Raw genomic sequence first — 18,782 nt, 5'->3', positions numbered from 1 at the left:
AATCGTTTCGTCAAGCACTTTGAAAGCATAGGGCCGAACTTGGATGACCGGCAGTACGGCTTCCGCGGTGGAAGATCAACCGTGGACGCAGTACTGAGGGTGCGCGCCTTTGCGGAGGCCGCGGTGCGGGAGGGCAGGGTGGCAATCGGCGTGTCTCTTGACATCTCGAACGCCTTTAACACCCTGCCCTGGAGGTGTATCCAAAGAGCCATGGCCTGCTTCGGCGTGCCGGGATACCTCCGCCGAATCATCCAATCGTACCTCAGCGACCGCTCCCTGCATTACACCAACAGGGATGCGGTAGAGGTTACGAGACGAGTGGGGTGTGGGGTTCCGCAGGGGTCGGTCATCGGACCACTCCTGTGGAACCTGGCCTTCGACGGGGTAATAAGGACGGCCATCCCCCCCGGCTGCACGGTCGTCTGCTACGCGGACGATACGATCGTGTTAGCCGAGGGAGAAAACGGAAGGGAGGCCTCGGCCCTAGCCACGGTAGCGACGGCGTGTATTACGCGGGCTATCAGGGAGTTGGGCCTGATGGTGGCGCCCCAGAAGACTGAGGCAATCATGTTCCGGCCAGGTGCCAGAGGTGTGCCGCCGAGCCTTCGGGTTATGGTGGAGGGGGTGGAGGTAAAGGTGGGAAATACCCTCAAATATCTGGGGCTACTCCTGGACAGTGGGTGGCGCTTCGCCGCGCACTTCGCCCAGTTAGCCCCCCGTCTGGAGAAAGCAGCTGCCGCGCTGGGCCGTCTACTTCCGAACCTGGGAGGTTCATACAGCCTCCTGACGGTCGAGTCAGGAGGCTGTATGAATGGATGGTCCACGCTATGATGCTGTACGGGGCACCCGTATGGGCCGAGGATATCAGCGACAACCAAAGGACTCTGGGCATTTTACACGGGGTCCAAAGGAAAATGGCATTACGGGTGGTACGTGCCTACCGTACAGTGTCGTTTGAAGCGGCGACTTCTTTGGCGGGGATTCCTCCCGTGGAGCTTCTCGCGAGAATGTACACCGATGTGTACCGACGCATGCGAGGGCTCCGGGAGGCGGGGCGGAACATCGTCTGCCGGGCGAGGAGTGCGGTGGGGCGGCAACACCATAAGAAAATGCTGGAACGGTGGAAGCAGCAGTTGCTCTCTCCGTCTGGCAGAGCTGCGGGGCGTAGAGTGGTTGAGGCCATAGGGCCTCACTTAGAGGCCTAGATAGAAAAGAGAAAGGGAGGAATGACCTTCCGTATGACCCAGGTGTTTACGGGGCACGGCTGTTTCGGTGAATATCTGGGCCGTATTGGGAAGGAACTTACGGGCAAGTGTCACCACTGCACCGACCCCCTGGACTCGGCGCAGCACACCCTGGAGGTATGTCCTGCGTGGGTAAAAAGCCGGGCGGAATTGTCCTTGGCCGTGAAAGAGGATCTAGCCATAGTAAAGACTATGGAAGGGGGGAGGATAAATGGAAGGCGGTGGCCTCCTTCTGTGGAGTAGTCCTCAGGACAAAGGAGGAGGCGGAGTGAGAAAGAGAGCAAAAAAGACGAGAGAAACGCCGGGAAAGGGAATGTGAGACTCCTCCTCCATCTTCTGGAAATTCGGGCGAGAACCTCCAACACCAGAGCCCCACCCTTGGAAGTCAACCACTAGTAAGGGCAGACAGACCTACGGGTTGAGGCAGGCAGTAGGGTGGGTATCAAAGTAGGACGAAGATGACGATAAAAGGGGCGACACGATCATCTTTCCCCCTAGGCGTCTCTTGTGTGGGAGAGACGCAGAGACGGAGGTTGGGGTAAGAAACGGATATTCCACCTCCGTCAACTGCAATCTGAAAAAAAGAAGACCCCGGCTGGTATCCCGGGGTCGTATTAGGGAAGGGACACTCCTTTAAAGGGTGCCCGCTGGACCTAGGTTCAAGTGTGTGTTTGTGAGACGGGCAGGGGAAGGAATAGTGCCGTTGGCGAGGCCCTCCTCCATGCATAAACCGTCTGGGAAGGATACCCGAAAGGGTTTTAGTGGGTATTCCGGCGCACTCTATTAGCGCCGGCAAGTCCCACATACCCCGGCCAACCAATACCAGGCCGGGGATACGTAAAGGCATTTCCCCCTCGAAAAAAAAAAAAAAAAAAAAAAGGTTAACCTAACCTAACCTAACCTAACCTAACCTAACCTAGGTTAGGTTAGGTCCTCCACCCTCCTCGTCGTGCGCCACCTTGTCGTGGTGAGGAGGCTTAACCCTGAAACCCCATGGAACACCCACACGGCTCCGGCCAAGTTGGGTGAACCTCCAGGGTGGAAGGGGAACTAAGAGCGCACCGTACCCTTAGTAAGGGTACAAGGGGAGCCCAGCGACTCCCTTAAGGACTGCGCCCACCCCCTTGGGGGTGGTCTAAAGCGTGGACCCAATCGCTGGTAGGGGTAGGCGGCCCTAAATGCAATCGCCCGGTGGTACGGCACCGTTGGGGGAGGACTGCTCCCCGCCCGTGACACACCGCTGGGTGCTCCTGGCACATGAGGGTTTCCGCGCGTGTGGGTGTTCCCGCCGCGCGGCGTCCCTCGGGGAGATGTGGGTGCTGGCATGGGCCGGCGTCCCACAGTCGTGGGGCTCCATCTCGCGTGCAGGCGGCTCAGTGGGTTCTGCCCCTGAGTGCGCGCCGCGAGAGGAGCGGACGGGCCGATGGATCTCCGGAACTCCCGGACCCATCGGGCCGGGCCTCTTCCGAGCCGCTCGGACGTTTTCCGAGGTCGGGGTCGGGGAGGCGGAGGAGGGCCGGCGCGAGCCGCACGGGCATAGCCCGACGGCGCCGGGTTGGCCCGGCCGTCGGACCCGCTCGGACGTATTCCGAGGCAGCGTTCGACGGCGAGATGGAGCCCGATGGTGCATCGCGACCGTTTCCCTTCCGAAGCGGTGTATCGTCGGGGCCCTTTTGGCGGGAGGTAACTTCCGTCAAGGGCGCGTGCAAGCTGGTCGCCATGGCGGGTAAGACTGGGCCGGGGAGCGGCGACCCAGTCCCAACCGTTCATGAGGCCCCCCGGGTGGCACCACCCGCTGCGGTATCCCGGAGGTCGGAGGCCGGGAACCCCCGAAAGCCCATGGAGGCGTCAAAACCTCCATGGGTGAGTAAGGGACCGGGGACCAGTGCCGGGGATGTATATCCCCCGGCCCGTGTCGTATGTCACCCCCCCGGGGGAACTTGGGGCCCTGTCGTGGAGTGTTGCCGGTCATGTTTCGGGACACTCTGCGGCAGGTGAGGGTACACCCTGGGTGACGGAGCCGCAGCGGGGAGCGGGATTATTCGAAACAATAAATTCTCAAAAAATCAAATCCAATAAAAAGACCAAGGCGGAACCCACCGCAGAATTGTCTGCGGACGGAGCGACTGAGGAGACCTTTAAAATCCCCGAAGTACCCGAGGGCTCTGAGAAGAAAGATATGCCTTCGTACCCAGGACCATCGACATCTGGCGGCAAGCCTACCATCACGGCTATTCAGGATGGTAAGGCAGCGAGGGAGGCGTTAGAAAGGAGATACCTCCAATTTCCAATGGCCAAAAAGACGAGCAAGTGCCCTCATAGCGCAAGGCATGTATGCCATAGCTGCCGAGTGAGCGGGAAAAGAAGCAAGTATACCGCTACAGGTATAACTCCCGCTCCTAGTGATGAGGACTCGGCGTTCCCAGCGGGATCACGCGCCAGTAGCGTGGCGGGTGATCCTGACGAGTACGAAGCAGGATCACACGCTGGTTCGTACTATGCTGGCTCGGAGGACGAGCAGTCCGACATCAGCTCCGTCAAGAGAGGCAGAGGAAGGCCCATCACCACGGGTGAAGGGACCAAAGAAAAAAGGGGGGCAAAGGCCAGAGCGAGGGAAGAGGCCAGAGAGAGAGGGGACACAGATTGGGCCCTAAGTGCTTCAATGCCCGATGGACAGGCCTGGGAGAGATGCCAGGACAACCAGAGGGTGGCGAGGGAGATGTTCCGCCACTCTCCGACACCGGCTGTGGTGTCCGACACGATAGCCAACTGCGTGACCATTTTTAAGAGTCTGCAGGTCTCCAGGAACATAAAGGGCCCACTAGAAGGGGAGATGAAGAAGGCAGTGGCGTCCATCATGGCTGCCACAGCAGTCCTTCATGATAGGACTACACAGTCCTCTCCGAGCAACGCTGAAGCGGAGGAACTTCGGCACCAATTGGAGCTCCTCAAAGCCGAGAAAGAAAAGGAGACGAGCGAGCTCAAAAAGCAGATGGCGGAACTCGCCGATCAGGTAAAAGTGCTGACGAACCAGTTCAGTACTCGCCTGATCGAAGAGGGAAGCATCACAAAAAGTGAAAAGGAGAAGGGGGGCAGGAAACGGAAAAGACGGAACCGCATTGAATCTGACCGGGATTCATATTCCGACAGCGGGGAGTGGCATTCTCTCAAGCTGAGGACGCCCCAAAATGTCTCCCCAAAAAAGACCGCCTTGAGAAGGGGCGGACTATCTCCGGCATGCGTGTCCCCGGGCCTGGCTGGTGACCCCTGCATGGAGGTAGAACCGCAGGCCGCGAGCGTAACGGAGGCACAGGGGCCCCTTTTGAGTGGATTCTTTCGACCCCTTCCTCCAATCACTCGCCCTCCAGTCCAGGGCGAGTTTGCAATACTTTACGAAGCCCTCAATCAACACCTACAAATCGGTGTTGACTTGAGGGAAAGAATGCTGCGATTCTTCGAAGCAACGAACGGGCAGGGGGAGGCGGTCCAATCTGCTTCCCTGAACGCACACACCCAGCCGCCAATGGGGAAGAAGGCCGAGGCTGAGATCCCCTCGCTAACTCAGCCCAAGAAGCAGGATACTGTTTCAGCCAAAAGCAGTCAAGAGAAGGAAAAAGCGTCCAAGAAAAGAAAGAAGGGAGAAAGCCAGGTTCGTAACACCAAGATCTCTCCCCTTCCTCCTCTGCCGACACCCGCAGCCGCTAAGAAACCTGGAAGGAAATCTCGCCAAGATGCGGAACCCTCTAAGGCTCCACCCTCTGACGGAGGACCATTAGGCCCGGGGCCCTTCGACAAGAAGTCGACAGACCCCGGGACATATGGCCCCTCTCCGACCACCGAAACTCCGTGGAGCGTGGTGGTCGGACGTAAAGGAAAGAGAAAGGTAAGACAGACACCCCTCCCCTCCAAAACCGTACCCGTTGCTGTGGCCCGGTCACCGCCCAGTGAACAGGGTAAGCAGAGGCGGGGGCAGGTAAAGGGGGGAGAGAAACCCGGTAAAAGGAAGGTTCCCAAAACCTCGGCGGTCATGATAACTTGCCCAGAAGGGAAATATGGCGAGAACATGGCCGCCATCAGAAAGGAGGTTAAACTTGACCAACTGGGAATCAAGGAAGAAAGCCTCAAGATAAGGAAAGGCCTCACCGGAGCCTTAATCCTTGAGATTTCCGGTGAGGACAAGACACGCAAGGCGGGACAACTCGCCGAACGTGTGAGAGAGGTGACTGGGGACAACGAAGGGATGCGAGTCACGTGCTTCCAGAAAATGGCCGACCTCCGCATTCGGGGGCTGGAGGACTCCCTTACCCGGGCGGAGATTGTTGCCGCAATCTCCGGGGAGGGTAAATGCGGGTTCTCAGATGTCAGGGTGGGAGCGTTTGTTAAGGCCCCCCGCACCGGCCTCAATACTGTGTTGGTGCAGTGTCCGATAGACGCGGCAAACAAATTGGCACAGATGGGTAAGGTACTGATATCGTGGTACAAATTACCCATCGAGCTGTTGCCGCGGCTCCCCCTCCGATGCTTTAAGTGCATGGAGGAGGGGCATGTGCAGCAGCAATGCGGCAGCGACCGATCCTGCGCCAACATGTGCTTCCGCTGCGGCAAAGAGGGCCACAAGGCCAACTCCTGCACAGAACAAAGAGTGCACTGCGCACTCTGTGCTGACTTTGGGGCACCCGCGGGGCACAGGATGGGGGGCATGAATTGCCACCCTCCGAAAAAACCCAACAGGAAGAAGGTCAAACAGATTCCTCCCTCCAAAAAACCCACCCTTTCGGTGAGAGAGGTAAAGGGGGGAATCGACAATGGGAACTCAATTCCGTCCCTGATGGAGGTCGTTGTGGGAGAAGTCCCACAAGCGAAACAAACGGTCCCAGCCGAGTCTGTGCCCGCGCCGATGTACACATCGGAGTGTCGCAAGCGGAGCGCGAACTCGGTCAGGGAAGAAAACGAAGAGGGCGCGGGGGGCAAAGAGCTTCGCTCCGACTCCCCCAAGCCCCGAAAAAAGCCACGCTTAGACCCTAAGCGTGGTAACGTAAAAGGAGACACCCTTACTCCGGGCGCAATTGAGCCAGTGGGTAATATGACATCGGACACGGATGGAGCCCCCTTCCACGGCCCTGTGGAGGGGAGACTAAAACGACGGGGGCCCATCCTACCGACATCAATGAGGGCCTGTAAATTTATACAGGCAAACATTAACCACGCTCGGCGGGCGCAGGACTTACTCCTGCAGACTATCGCCGAGCGTGGTATAGGAATGGCGATCGTGTCGGAGCCGTACCGACCCTCATCAAAACACCCTAATTGGAGGGTGGACGGCTCTGGTACGGTCGCGGTCATACGCGGATCGGACAACCACAACCCGCCCTGTTCCTTACTCAAGGCAGGAAGGGGGTATGTGGCTGTAAAATGGGGATCCATTGCGGTAGTGGCGTGTTACGCACCGCCTAGTTGGGGCCTCTCCCAATTTGAGCTGTATCTGGGGGAGTTAGAGCACTGCATACGCAGCATACTCCCCCAGGAGGTGGTGGTGGCCGGTGACTTCAACGCCAGAGCGCAAGCCTGGGGAGACCGGCTCACCACCCCCAAGGGAGAGGTCCTACTGGATTGGATGGGGGCTTTCGGGCTATGCCTGCTAAACACCGGCAACGAGCCTACGTGCGACCGGCTGCTGCGGGGGGCGTCCATAGTTGATCTCACTATGATAACTCCCTCCGCGGCACGCCTAAATTGGTCGTGGGGGGTGGTCGACCAAGAGACTCTATCGGACCACCGATACATCGAGTTCGGTTGTACCACCCTCCAGCCCGGGAGCCCGACCGGTGGTGCGCCACCGCCGCGATGGAATCTAAAAAAGTTAGACCCGGATAGGTTAATGGCGGCCGTCCAGGCCATCCTCTGGCAACACCATCCGCCAGAGGAGGGAGTGGGGAGCCTGGTGGAGGATGTCGCGCGCCTGGTAGACTCGATCACACAGGCGTGCGACTTCTCCATGCCCAAGAGCAGGCCCCACTCGCGCCGGGCTGCGTACTGGTGGACGGAGGAGATCGCGTCTCTTCGACGCTCCTCAGTCGCAGCCAGAAGGGCCCTTAAACGCGCCCAGCGCCGTGGTGACGAGGCCTGGAAAGCCGAGGCACTCGGCGACTACCGGTCCGCTCGAGTGGCGCTGAGTGTCGCCATCTGCTCCTCCAGGGCGAGATCTTGGGACGAACTGATCGCGTCCCTAGACGCCGACCCGTGGGGGCGCTCGTACAAGTAAGTGACAGATAAACTACGTCACTGGGCGCCCCCCGTGACGGAAACCCTCCCTTCGGGATCCCTGGACCGAATTGTCGGGACCTTGTTCCCGCCGAAACCCGATCCCCGAGGTCTCAATTGGGGCAGCGCGAACACCGGCGCTGCCGAGGCCTGGTCCAGGGATCTCGAAATCACCGAGGAGGAGTTGAGGGATGCCGTCCGGGGGGTCAAGAACAACAAGGCCCCTGGCCCGGACGGCATCCCAGGGCGCGTTTGGAAGCTCGTCCTGGAGGAGCCAAACCTATCCGGGTGGCTAAGAGGCATCTTTAATAGATGCCTCGCGGAAGAGAAATTCCCCCCAATGTGGGGAAGAGCCAAGTTGGTTCTTCTCCACAAGGGCGGTAAGAAGGAAAGTGACCCGTCATCGTACCGGCCGATTTGCCTGCTGGACGAGGTCGGTAAAATATACGAAAGGATTCTCGTTCGCCGACTCGTCCAGCATCTGGCGCGCGATGAGGTCCCTTCCCTTCACGAGGAATAATACGGCTTCCGTGAGAGCAGGTCCACGGTGGACGCCGTACTGCGCGTCAGGGCCCTCACGGAGTCAGCTGTGGAACGCGGGAGGGTGGCGTTGGCCGTCGCTTTGGACGTGTCCAACGTTTTTAACACCCTCCCGTGGAAGGCAATCGGGGACGCGCTCAACACTCACCGCGTCCCCGACTACCTCGTGAAGGAAATTCGAGCCTACTTCGGTCACCGTAGGCTCGAATACAGGGACCAAGAAGGCCGGGGTCACACCCGTCGTGCGTACTGCGGGGTCCCACAGGGCTCGGTGTTGGGCCCGCTGCTGTGGAACCTCGGGTACGACGGGGTCCTCCATACCGCCCTCCCCCTCGACTGCCGGGTCATCGGGTATGCCGACGATACCCTGCTGGTAGCCGAGGGGGACAACTGGGGGAAAGCCCTAAACAGGGCTAACGAAGGGATGGCAGGCCTAGTGAGGGCCATAAGCCGGATTGGCCTGAGGGTGGCCCCCAGCAAGACCGAGGCGGTCTACTTCTACGACCGCCGGGCCGCTGGGGAGCCTCCCGACTAAATGTGGACGGTACTGTTGTCCCAGTGGGGTCCCAAATTAAATACCTGGGGCTCCACATCGACGGCCGATGGAACTTTGCGGGTCACTTTGACCGCCTGGTCCCGAGAGCGGAGAAGGCGGCGGCAGCGATTAGACGCTTGCTGCCGAATCTTGGAGGGCCGGACGGTCGGGTGCGCCGCGTCTACGCGCACATCGTCCTTAGCATACTGATGTATGCAGCACCGGTGTGGGCGGGCGAGGCGATGGCCACTAGACGCATACAAGACGCGATGCGTCGCGTCCAACGCAGGTTGGCCATTCGTCTCGTCCGAGCCTATAGGACGGTGTCGCACGCGGCGGCCACCATCCTGGCCGGACTCCCCCCCCTGCATATGGTCGCGGATTCATACAGACGTTTGTATGACCGGAAATCCGCGGCACGCAGGGGAGGAGTCGCCAAGATCCCGGCCAGGATACTGGGCACTTGGAAGCTCCAGGAGAAAAAGTCCCTCGAGCAGCGATGGATCGCGTCGCTGCACGAGCGCCCCCCAACATCCGGGGAGAGGACTATATCGGCCGTCCTGCCCTGTCTGGAGGAGTGGCTGGACAGAGCGTGGGACAACAGTACGTTTAGGATGACACAGGTGCTCTCCGGACATGGGTGTTTCGGAGAGTACCTGCACCACATCGGACTGGAGGCAAGCGAGGCCTGCCACCATTGCGGCCACGAGAAGGACACCGTGCAACACACCCTCCAAGCATGCCCAGCCTGGAGGGACGAGCGCGACGTCCTAACCTGGACTATCGGGGACGACTTGGCGCTGCCGAGCGTCGTCGTCAAGATGCTCGGCAGCGAGGACAACTGGAGAGCCGTGGCCGCCTTTTGCGAGGCGGTCATGGCCCAGAAAGAAAGCGCCGAGAGGGAGCGTAGACCGGGACGGGCGAGGGGAAGGGCTCCTGGCAGGAGACCCCAACCTCCCCCACCACCTGGGCCCCTCTTACGTCCGGAGACGGTCCGGCTAGTTCGACTCTCGCCGCACCTGCCGCCGTCATCGTCGCCACCGGCGACGGCGCACCCATCGACACCCATGGGAGCGCCGCCGAGATGACAGTAAGTGGGGGGAGGGAGCAGACTGGTTATGCTCGCCCTTCCCTCCCTTAATTATCCTTCTTTTTGCCCTCCCTTTTGAACCCCCCCTTCCCAGATGAAATGAGGGTCGAGATCTCTAAAGTCTCGACTCTTTCCCCCCCCCATCAGGGGGAAGAGAAGACACGACGGGAGGAGGTAGTGGCCTTCCCGTCGCTGAGTAAAAGTTTGATTCGGAGAGGAGGGGAGTATAAGATATATTTTTTTCTCCCCTCCCTCCCAGGAAGAACTCCAACTAAGGAGTGCGGCAAGGGGAGGCTCCTGAAGTATTGCATCGCTAGTTCCAGGAGTCTCCCCTACAATCGCCGAAAATGCCACTCGTAAGGTTTTTATTGGGTATGCCCTTAAATAGGGAGAGTCCCACATACCCCCCGGATATCCACATTCCGGGGGGATGCGTAATGCATTTTCCTCACGTAAAAAAAAAAAAAAAAAGGTTAGGTTAGGTTCCTCCTCAATAATGCGCCACCTTGACGTGGTGGGGAGGCTCTGTCCTGAAGCCCCGGGAAACCGGAGTGGAGGGAGCTAAGAGCGCATCTTTAGCCGGATTTCCTCTTGGACCCCGGCTCGGGCAGGATGCATAGCACCGGCATGCATACCTGGGTGTTGGACGCGTACAAATCGGTCCCTGCTACAGACGCGACGGTCGGATGCGGCGGAAATGATGGTGAGCGCCACATAGTACGCCGGGGGCGAAAGCCCTTAAACCGGAGCGTGGCTGGGCGGGGGTTGAGGAGTAACGAAGACACTACGCGAGGGCCTTAGCGCGCCCGCCTGAAGAGCGTCCTCCCTTCCGGAGGAGTCCTTATTATAGATGACACCGTATAAAACGTTACGTATATTTGTATATAAATGGATTGATAGCTACAATTAGAATTATGTATATGTAAGCTTATACATACTTATACACAATGCCTGCAACATTTTATGTATAATTATTAATAATTATATATAAAATGGACAAATTTCGTATATTTTCGTATAAATTTGTATAATTAGATACGACTATTTTTGTCTGATTATATATAAAAATTTTTTACCGGGTTTATAACACAATATCAATATCTGATCGAATTCATGGTTTGTCACAAATGAACCAACGAGCATTTAACTGTAAATTTACAATACTTATATAAAAATGTAACTAATTTACGGAAGATAACGTTATGCTGCGTAATATTACAAAAATTTAGATATCTTCATAAAATTTTTTTAAATATTAATGATTAAATTATACATATATTAATATTAAATATTAATTTAAAGTAATTTAAAAACTCTATTTATTTTCTTTTTTTTTATTTATTTTTATAAATACATATATATATTTTTATGTATAATTATATATAAAATATAAAATAAAAAATATATATATATATATGTTACGTCCAGGCCCGTAGAGAGGATGAGTCAGAGAAAGGGCGTAACAAGAACTGTTCCGATGTCAAAAGTCTTATCGACGAGTGACTCGGTCGAGCGAGCTGCAGGTTAGCAAACAGGTAAACGACGGGTGTCGTTATTACTCTGTTATGCGAACGCTCTCTCGGTGGTCCCTTTTTCGTAAGAGAATCGAATCTCTTTTACGCGGGACGGGACCTTATATGATCTTTCGCGTGGAGGGAGTGAGAGAGTTAAATAAGTTTACCGATCATTTTAATTTTTAGATTAATATTTATTCAATTAATTCTTACCATTTTACATATGATCTTATTAATATCGGCTTTAAAATTATTTGTATGAGTGTGTGCGTGTGTGTGTGTGTGTGTGTGGATCGCGGGTGTTACATAAGTACGGAGGTCATCAACCAGAAAAGAGGAGGAAAGAGTGCGGTTCTAAAGATTTTATTCTGGTTGGTATTTGTTACAATGGTTTATAATAAGAGGAAAAAAAATAATAATAAAGATTTACGAAAATGTAATATGTGTTACGGCGCGATTTCGCACACGGTCGTGTCGTCCGATCTATGGTCTCGGTTGGCTCGCGAGAATCGGCGAGTCGGTGCGATTTTAGGCATACTTAGTAAAAGAACAGGGTTGAATAAAGGAGAAAGGAGACGATGAGAAAAAAAAAACAAAACAAAAGAGAAGGAAATTAAACTTACTATTTAGGCAGATTTGTTGCGTTTTTTTTAGCTGCTGGTGTAGTTGTGGCTCCAGTTGTGGTCTTACTTGGCGGGTGGTCTTTGTTGAGCACTGACTCTAATAGATTTTAAGATGTAATCGGGACTCCCGCAGTGTAAAACGAATTGCTTGAATCAGCGAACGACCGAAAAATCTGTGCCGAATGAATCTGATGCTGTACTGTCGACTGATTTTAAATTTTTTGGTCTTCGTAAAGCGCGAGTCTTCCCTTTTTATATTAAATCTTGAGGGCGTGTTAACAATTTGGGCGGAAGTATTTTTGAGATCTTGACGTGTAAAAAGCTGTCGTTCGGTGAGATCCTTCTCCTCCTTATTTTTGATTGTTGCTGATTGGTGGGCTCTGTACGGCCTCTTAGGAAATTTGGAGATTCTTCATTTGGTTATCTCCTGGGATTATGCAGCTGTTTTTATCCATTTATTTATTTAGGGGATCTCGCTATCGATCCTTTTCGGTCATTTCTTTGAACATCGATTTCAATGTTTAAAACATTTTTTTCGTTCCGCAGCCCTTTTATGACTGGTCGGGCAATTATTGCTTTATCTTTATAGGAGGTAAAGACGTGGAGCCGACAGTGCGTAGCGGCGTTATTTGTTTCTTTCTTAAGATTATGCAGCTGTGTTTGTCGATTTATTCATTTAGAGGATCTCACTATCGACCCTTTCCGGTCGTTTCTTTTGACATCGTTTTCAATATTTTAAAATATTTTTCGTCGCGCGATCCTTTTTATGATTAGTCGGGCGATTATTGCTTCATTTTCGTGGGAGGAAAAACGTGGAGCCGACAGTGCGTAGCGGCATTATTTGTTTCTTTCTTAAGATTATGCAGCTGTGTTTGCCTGTTTCGTTGTTTAGAGGATTTCGTTATTGATCCCTTCCGGTATTTGTTTAGATATCGTTTTTAGTAGGTCTAAACATTATTTGATAATAACGGTTCTTTTCTATTGCGCGACCCGTTTTTTGTGACCGATCGGACGATTATTGTTCATTTCGTGGGAGGAAAAATGTGGAGCCGACAGGACGTAACATATATATATAGTGTTACGTCCGAAAGCAGACTCGTCTTCTTGCGACGCTCGTTTTTCTTTCAAACTTTTGACCGATCGATATATCGATTTCCTTATAGCTGACACGGACGTAACAGTATATATAAATCTATATAATTATATATATATTGTATATATATTATATATATATATAAAATGTTTTAAGAACCTGCCATTAAAATATTTACCAGTCATTTCGGGAAACCTTGTATGTATAATATATGTATGTATGTATATATACATATATATAATATAAAAATAAAAAATAATTATTGACTTAATTATTACTATACTACTTAATAGCAACAGTAATGGTATTATTAGTGAATTATATAAAAGATTATTTTATTAACACATTTTTTTAATAATGGAAGTATATAATATTTAATTAATTATAAATGTAATTATATATATATATACATATGTGTCAAGAAATGACCAGCATCTCAGCTTTATAAGAAAATACCCGATTTTAGGGCAAAACAATTGTTTAAAAATTTGTTTAATTATTTTTATCATCAGAACTCTTTATGAAATTAATGTACATGACCAGAACTATACTAGACTGTTTTAAAATAAACAGAACTGTCGAAAATCGACCAGCATCTCAGCTTTATATTAAAAAATACGCGATTTTAGGGCAAAATAATTGTTTAAAAATATTTTTAATTGTTTTTAACATGAGAACTCTTTATGAAATTAATGTACATGACCAAAACTATACTAGAACTGTCTTAAAATAAACAGAACTGTCGAAAATCGACCGGCATCTCACATTTATGTTCGAAAATATGAATTTTTTGGGTAAAATAATTGTTTAATCGTCAGAACTATTGACAGGACGTGTTTAGGCGATAGAACTCTTTTTATTCTTACTTCCCCGTAATCAGGTATTCGAAATATGGTGAGATGCTGTAAAGTGTTGTCAGAAGTTAGCATCTCATTTTTAAAAATTCGATTTTAATAATTAATTGGACGGAACTTTTGTTAAAACTTATCAGGAACTGTAGAACTATGCTGGATGCAAGTAAATATAAAGTTTATTTTTGAGATTCTAACATTTGAGATGCTAACTTCACACACCCAAGGACTGCCCGGCCAAGACCCCGAGCTGTTCGACTTGTGCAGGGCGCGGGCGGCCGTCCAACCATTTGATTGGACGGCAAGTCTGCCCCGTAACAAAACCTTAGCCGAAAAAACCGGCAAAGGAAGGGGGAGGGGCCGTGAGGACCAAACCCCCTGCCGTCCCCCTCTCCCCCAAAAAGAAAGAGAATATTCCGTTTGGCTCGGCGTCCGCCCCTCCTCACCCCGCAACCCCTGAGGTAGCTGTGCTACCCAAGTATAGAGAGGAAGTTACGGACGTCGATGCCAGAACTGGGAAGGAAAAAAGAAAAAGGTATGCGAGGGAGGACCCCGTATCCTTGACACAGGGAAACGCTTAAGAGGCCCAATCCCCACCTGTGAAGGTTAAGGTAGTAGAGGGCCCACGGGAGGAGGGAGGAAGAGGAAAAACACTTCTTCTCCCCTCTGTCCCCCTTCACCTTCCAACCCTGGAATCTGTGACAGAAGCGGCAACCACGTCGCCCTCACCCTCCCCCACCTATTGTCTACTTACCGATCATCCCCTAGATGGGGAGGGTTGGGGGAATCTCCAGGTGGGGACAGAAGATTCCTTGAAGGACCTGATCGCCTTTAATAACCAAAATGAAGGCTAAAATCCTTCAGGCCAAACTGAACCACTGCCGCAAGGCGCAGGACGTTTTTGTCCACAGCCTCGCAGCAGAGGGTTATGGCCTGGGGGTGGCCGATTTGGGTGCGGGACGATCGGGGCTCCGTGTCCATAACATGGAGACCGAGGGCGGCGAATTCCGCTCTGGCCTCCATTTTTAGAGAAAGAAGACGATTTGGTGGCCGTCCAGTGGGGGACCACCGTGGTGATGGGGTGTACCTTTTTTTTTTTGACGCAGGAGAAATGCTTGATGCATACCACCACCCTCGGGAGAGGGATGGTGGTTATGTTGGACTCCCGGTGGTCCTGATCATATTGGACCACCGGACTACCAACTAAAACTCCTGCGGTGGCCTTCCGCGCGATGGAGGGGCAGGCAGGGACCCGGGACTCGCAGTTACATTACTTCGGTATCCCTGACTGTGGGTCCCCTCCGCGCTTAAGACTCGGCGACATTTGACTTTCGCTGAGTCTCCTTCCCAGATAGGACTGTTGATGTCCTACCTGATTTCTTCTATTTTTGTGAACGAGTGGGGCCACGCCGCCCGTCCACCTTCCTCTGGGACCCGACACAGGGCAATGCAGGCCCCCGCCTGCACTACCCAGGTCCCGAGGGAGAGACGCAACCGTCTCTAAAGCAGACGTCCGTCTCTGGTTGGGGGAACATCATTCCAGCCACCTTTCGTTGAGGTGTGGTTTTTATAGAGGGGCCTATTGGCCCCTCTCTTTTTTAATTTTCTCATTTGCGTTTAGCGACCATGAGGGGGGATCTTATTACCTCCTCGCCATCCTGTTTGTTACTAGGGGGGCTAATAAGGGGGAGGGGAGCACTTGGTGGAGACATCCAATCCCCAACCATGCCCCCCTCTAATGTCATCTTCTCCTTTGAGGAGAGGGCGACTGGATTGTCCCCCCTCAATTGCTTGTCAAGGCCTTAGCTTCATTGTCAGTGGGGGTAGCCGATGCAAGGAGGGACCCAAGCTCCCATCGGAGTCACTCTCCTTCTCCTGTTCCTCCTCGCTGCTGTCATCTACAACAGCCGCTGCAGCGGCCGCAATCGCCGCTTCTGCCGCCGCCTCTTCTTGTCGGCGTATGCGCTCGGCCGCCTCCTTCTGCGTCATAACTTGTTCGCAGAAGAAGACGATCGCCTTCCAGGATCTCTCATCACCCAACATCTTCGTAACCATGGTTGGCAACAAGAGGTCGTTGCCAACCACTGAACAGAGATCACGGCGCAGCGTGTCCCACGCCGGACACTTCTCCAGCGTGTGCCGCGCCGTGTCTCTTACCTCCTCACAATGGTGGCAGGCCGTGGTACCTTCCTTGCCGATTCGACACAGGTACTCACCAAAGCACCCATGCCCGGTGAGCACCTGTGTCATCCTAAAGGATACCTCACCTCGGGCCCTGTCTAACCATTCTTGTAGACAGGGCCGGACGGCCTCAACGCGGGTTCTTTAACCCGCAGTCTTCGGGTCAGATAAGTGGGCACTCCATCTCTCCACCATAGACCGCTGGGCGTGGATCTGGATGGTCTTCTTGACCCTGGCTGGTAGAGGGCTATGACCCCTCCTGAGCCCCCTTTCCCAATTATACCGCTCCGCGTACATTGCGGCCAGGAACTCCAAGGGGGGCGAACCCGCCAGGACCGTGGCCGCCGTATGGGACACCGTGCGGTAGGCCCTTATCACCCTCACGGCCATGCTGCGCTGTATGCGTCGGAACTTGTCCTTTGCATAACGCATGGCCGCGAGATCCGTCGCCCATATTGGGCATTCATACAGGGCTACTGCATTTACGGTGCCCATGTATATACGGCGGACTCGACCATCCGGTCCCCCAAGGTTTGGCAGGAGCCTACCCAACGCCGTGGAGAAGCGCTTCACCTTAGGGCAAGGACATTGAAGTGGTGTCCAAACTTCCACTCGCCGTCCAGTAGGAGACCGAGATATTTAAGCCGGTTCCCCACCGAGATAGAAGTACCTCCCACCCGGATATGAGTCCTTGGCGGTTTCCCAGAGGATTTACTGTGAAAGTAAAGAGCCTCGGTTTTTTGAGCCGCCACTCCAAGACCCATACCAGTGATGCTTTGTACCACGGCTGCCACCGCTGTTTCGGCCTTGGCTGCTGTATCCCCCAGCTGCTCCCCGCGGCCAGCACTAATGTGTCGTCTGCATAGCAGATGGCGTGGTAGCCACGAGGGAGAGGAAGGCAAAGGACTCGGTTGTATGTGAGATTCCACAGTAGGGGTCCTAAGACTGACCCCTGCGGAACCCCGCATCGAATTTCCCGTCGGCATTGGAGTCCGTCTTGTGTGACGAACTCCAGGCTCCTATCCCGGAAATATTGTCTGATGATCTCCACAAGGTAGGGAGGAACCCTGTATCGCAACAAGGCATCCATTACTCTATCCCAGGGCAGGGTGTTGAAGGCGTTTGCGATATCTAGTAATACCGCAAGTGCCACCCCGCCCCCTTCCACGGCTTCCTCCGTGAGGGACGTAACACGACTAATCGCATCCACAGTCGAACGTCCCGCGCGGAAGCCATATTGCTCCTCGTGGAGACCACCCTCTCGGGATATATGTCGAACAAGTCGGTTTGCAATGATCCTCTCAAAGATCTTGCTGACCTCGTCCAGCAGGCATATTGGTCTATATGCCGACGGGGTTCCTTCTTCCTTGCCTTCCTTGGGGAGCAGGACCAATTTAGCCTGCTTCCATTGCTGGGGGAAAGCGCCATGTCTGAGGCATTTATTAAATATGTACCTCAGACGTTCTCCCAGAAAGTCCAGTGCCCAGACCCATATCTTTCCAAGCACGCCGTCAGGGCCAGGAGCTTTTCTTGATCTTATTCTTTTGACGGCGCGCTGAAGTTCGTTGCTGGATATCTCCTCGTCCTCCTCTAGTTCATAAGGTCCCCCCAGGCCGGGACCCCAGTTGAGTGTGGACTCCTAAACCACTAGCGGGAAGAGGGTGTCCACAACATTCCTGAGGACGGGAGTATCCAGGGATTCCGTGACGGGGGGAGTGTCCAGTTCCTATACTTATTCAGAACTATTCTGTATGGACGCCCCCATGGGTCCGTGTTGAGGGATGACAGTAGCTCATCCCAACAACTGGCCCTGGACTTCCTGATAGTGGCGCTAAGGGCGCATCTTGCGGCCCTATAGGCAGCCAAGGCCTCCTCTCGGATCTCCGGGTTTCTTCTTCTGGGAATACGAAAGAGGGTGCGTCGCGCCTGGACAGAGGAGCGCCTTAATTGCGCTATTTCCTCCGTTCACCAATAGACGGCGTGACGTGGGCGGAGGACCCTGGCGCGTGGCATGGCTGCGTCGCAGACTTCGCGCATAACGCCCCGCAACCATTCCACATCCAGGTTAATGTCCCGCCTTTCCTCTCCCTCCGGGATACCCCACAAAATGGTCATTAAGGCCTCTTCTAGTTTCTTGGGGTCCAGCTTTGTGAGGGTCCACCTACCTGTGTCCCCACCTCGAGGTGGGTGATGTACCCAGTAATGCACGGCGTCCAGGACAAATTCAATGTATTGGTGGTCCGAAAAGGTTTCCCCTCTCGAGTCACCCACCACGCGCCATCCCCGCACCATCCTCTTGGCCCCCTTGGAGCCGATCGTTATATCCACGATCGACTCCTCTTGGGGCCGGACACATGTGCTCACTCGGCCTTCGTTAATAACGTGAAGGCCGACCGAATTCACCCACCTCACCAGGGTAGTTCCCCTGGTGTCCTGCCTCGACTCACCCAGTGCCGGAGACTTGACGTTAAAGTCTCCAGCTATTATGAGTGGATCGGCAGGGAGTATGTTTCTGACAACATCCCCCACTTGTTCAAGGAGTGAGTCAAACTGGGCAGGACTTCAACTAGGGGGGACATAGCAACTAACTATTGTTGTGGACCCCCACTTTGCTGCAACATATCCGTTCCCCTTTCCAATACATTTGAGAGGGGGGGTGTTATTTGTTGCAGCACCGACCTTGATTGCCGCCGTGCCTCTTGCATTCCCCAGCCACGTAAGCTTTGCTGGGATCTTATAGGGCTCAGCAACAATGGCCAGCCCGATGCCACGCTCAGCCAGGCTCTGATAAAAGAGATTCTGTGCCTGACTGGCGTGGTTTAGGTTAGCTTGGAGGAACCTGACCGCCAT

At 53.6% G+C, this 18,782-nt stretch overlaps 3 protein-coding genes across 3 annotated transcripts; 1 reads left to right on the top strand and 2 right to left on the bottom strand.

Annotated features, from left to right (window-relative positions):
* Window positions 1–830: 830 nt before the first annotated feature.
* LOC140675521 (uncharacterized) lies at window positions 831–1,205 on the top strand. Its single transcript, XM_072910119.1, has one exon. It carries the CDS (start codon window positions 831–833, stop codon window positions 1,203–1,205), a length of 375 nt encoding a protein of 124 aa, XP_072766220.1.
* A 14,871-nt stretch (window positions 1,206–16,076) lies between these two features.
* On the bottom strand, window positions 16,077–16,427 carry LOC140675520 (uncharacterized). The gene has a single exon (XM_072910118.1). It carries the CDS (start codon window positions 16,425–16,427, stop codon window positions 16,077–16,079), a length of 351 nt encoding a protein of 116 aa, XP_072766219.1.
* A 74-nt stretch (window positions 16,428–16,501) lies between these two features.
* Window positions 16,502–18,782, bottom strand: LOC140675519 (uncharacterized). The gene is made up of 4 exons (XM_072910117.1): window positions 18,612–18,782; window positions 17,961–18,392; window positions 17,026–17,571; window positions 16,502–16,951 (listed from the first exon to the last, which is right to left on the bottom strand). The coding sequence occupies exons 1-4, from the start codon at window positions 18,780–18,782 to the stop codon at window positions 16,502–16,504; spliced, it is 1,599 nt and encodes a 532-aa protein (XP_072766218.1).

The sequence above is a fragment of the Anoplolepis gracilipes genome, unplaced genomic scaffold (genome assembly GCF_047496725.1).
Source record: "Anoplolepis gracilipes unplaced genomic scaffold, ASM4749672v1 Contig19, whole genome shotgun sequence".
Lineage (NCBI taxonomy): Eukaryota > Metazoa > Arthropoda > Insecta > Hymenoptera > Formicidae > Anoplolepis > Anoplolepis gracilipes.
Note: the sequence above shows the minus strand (reverse complement) of the source record. Positions and strands in the feature narration are given on the sequence as shown.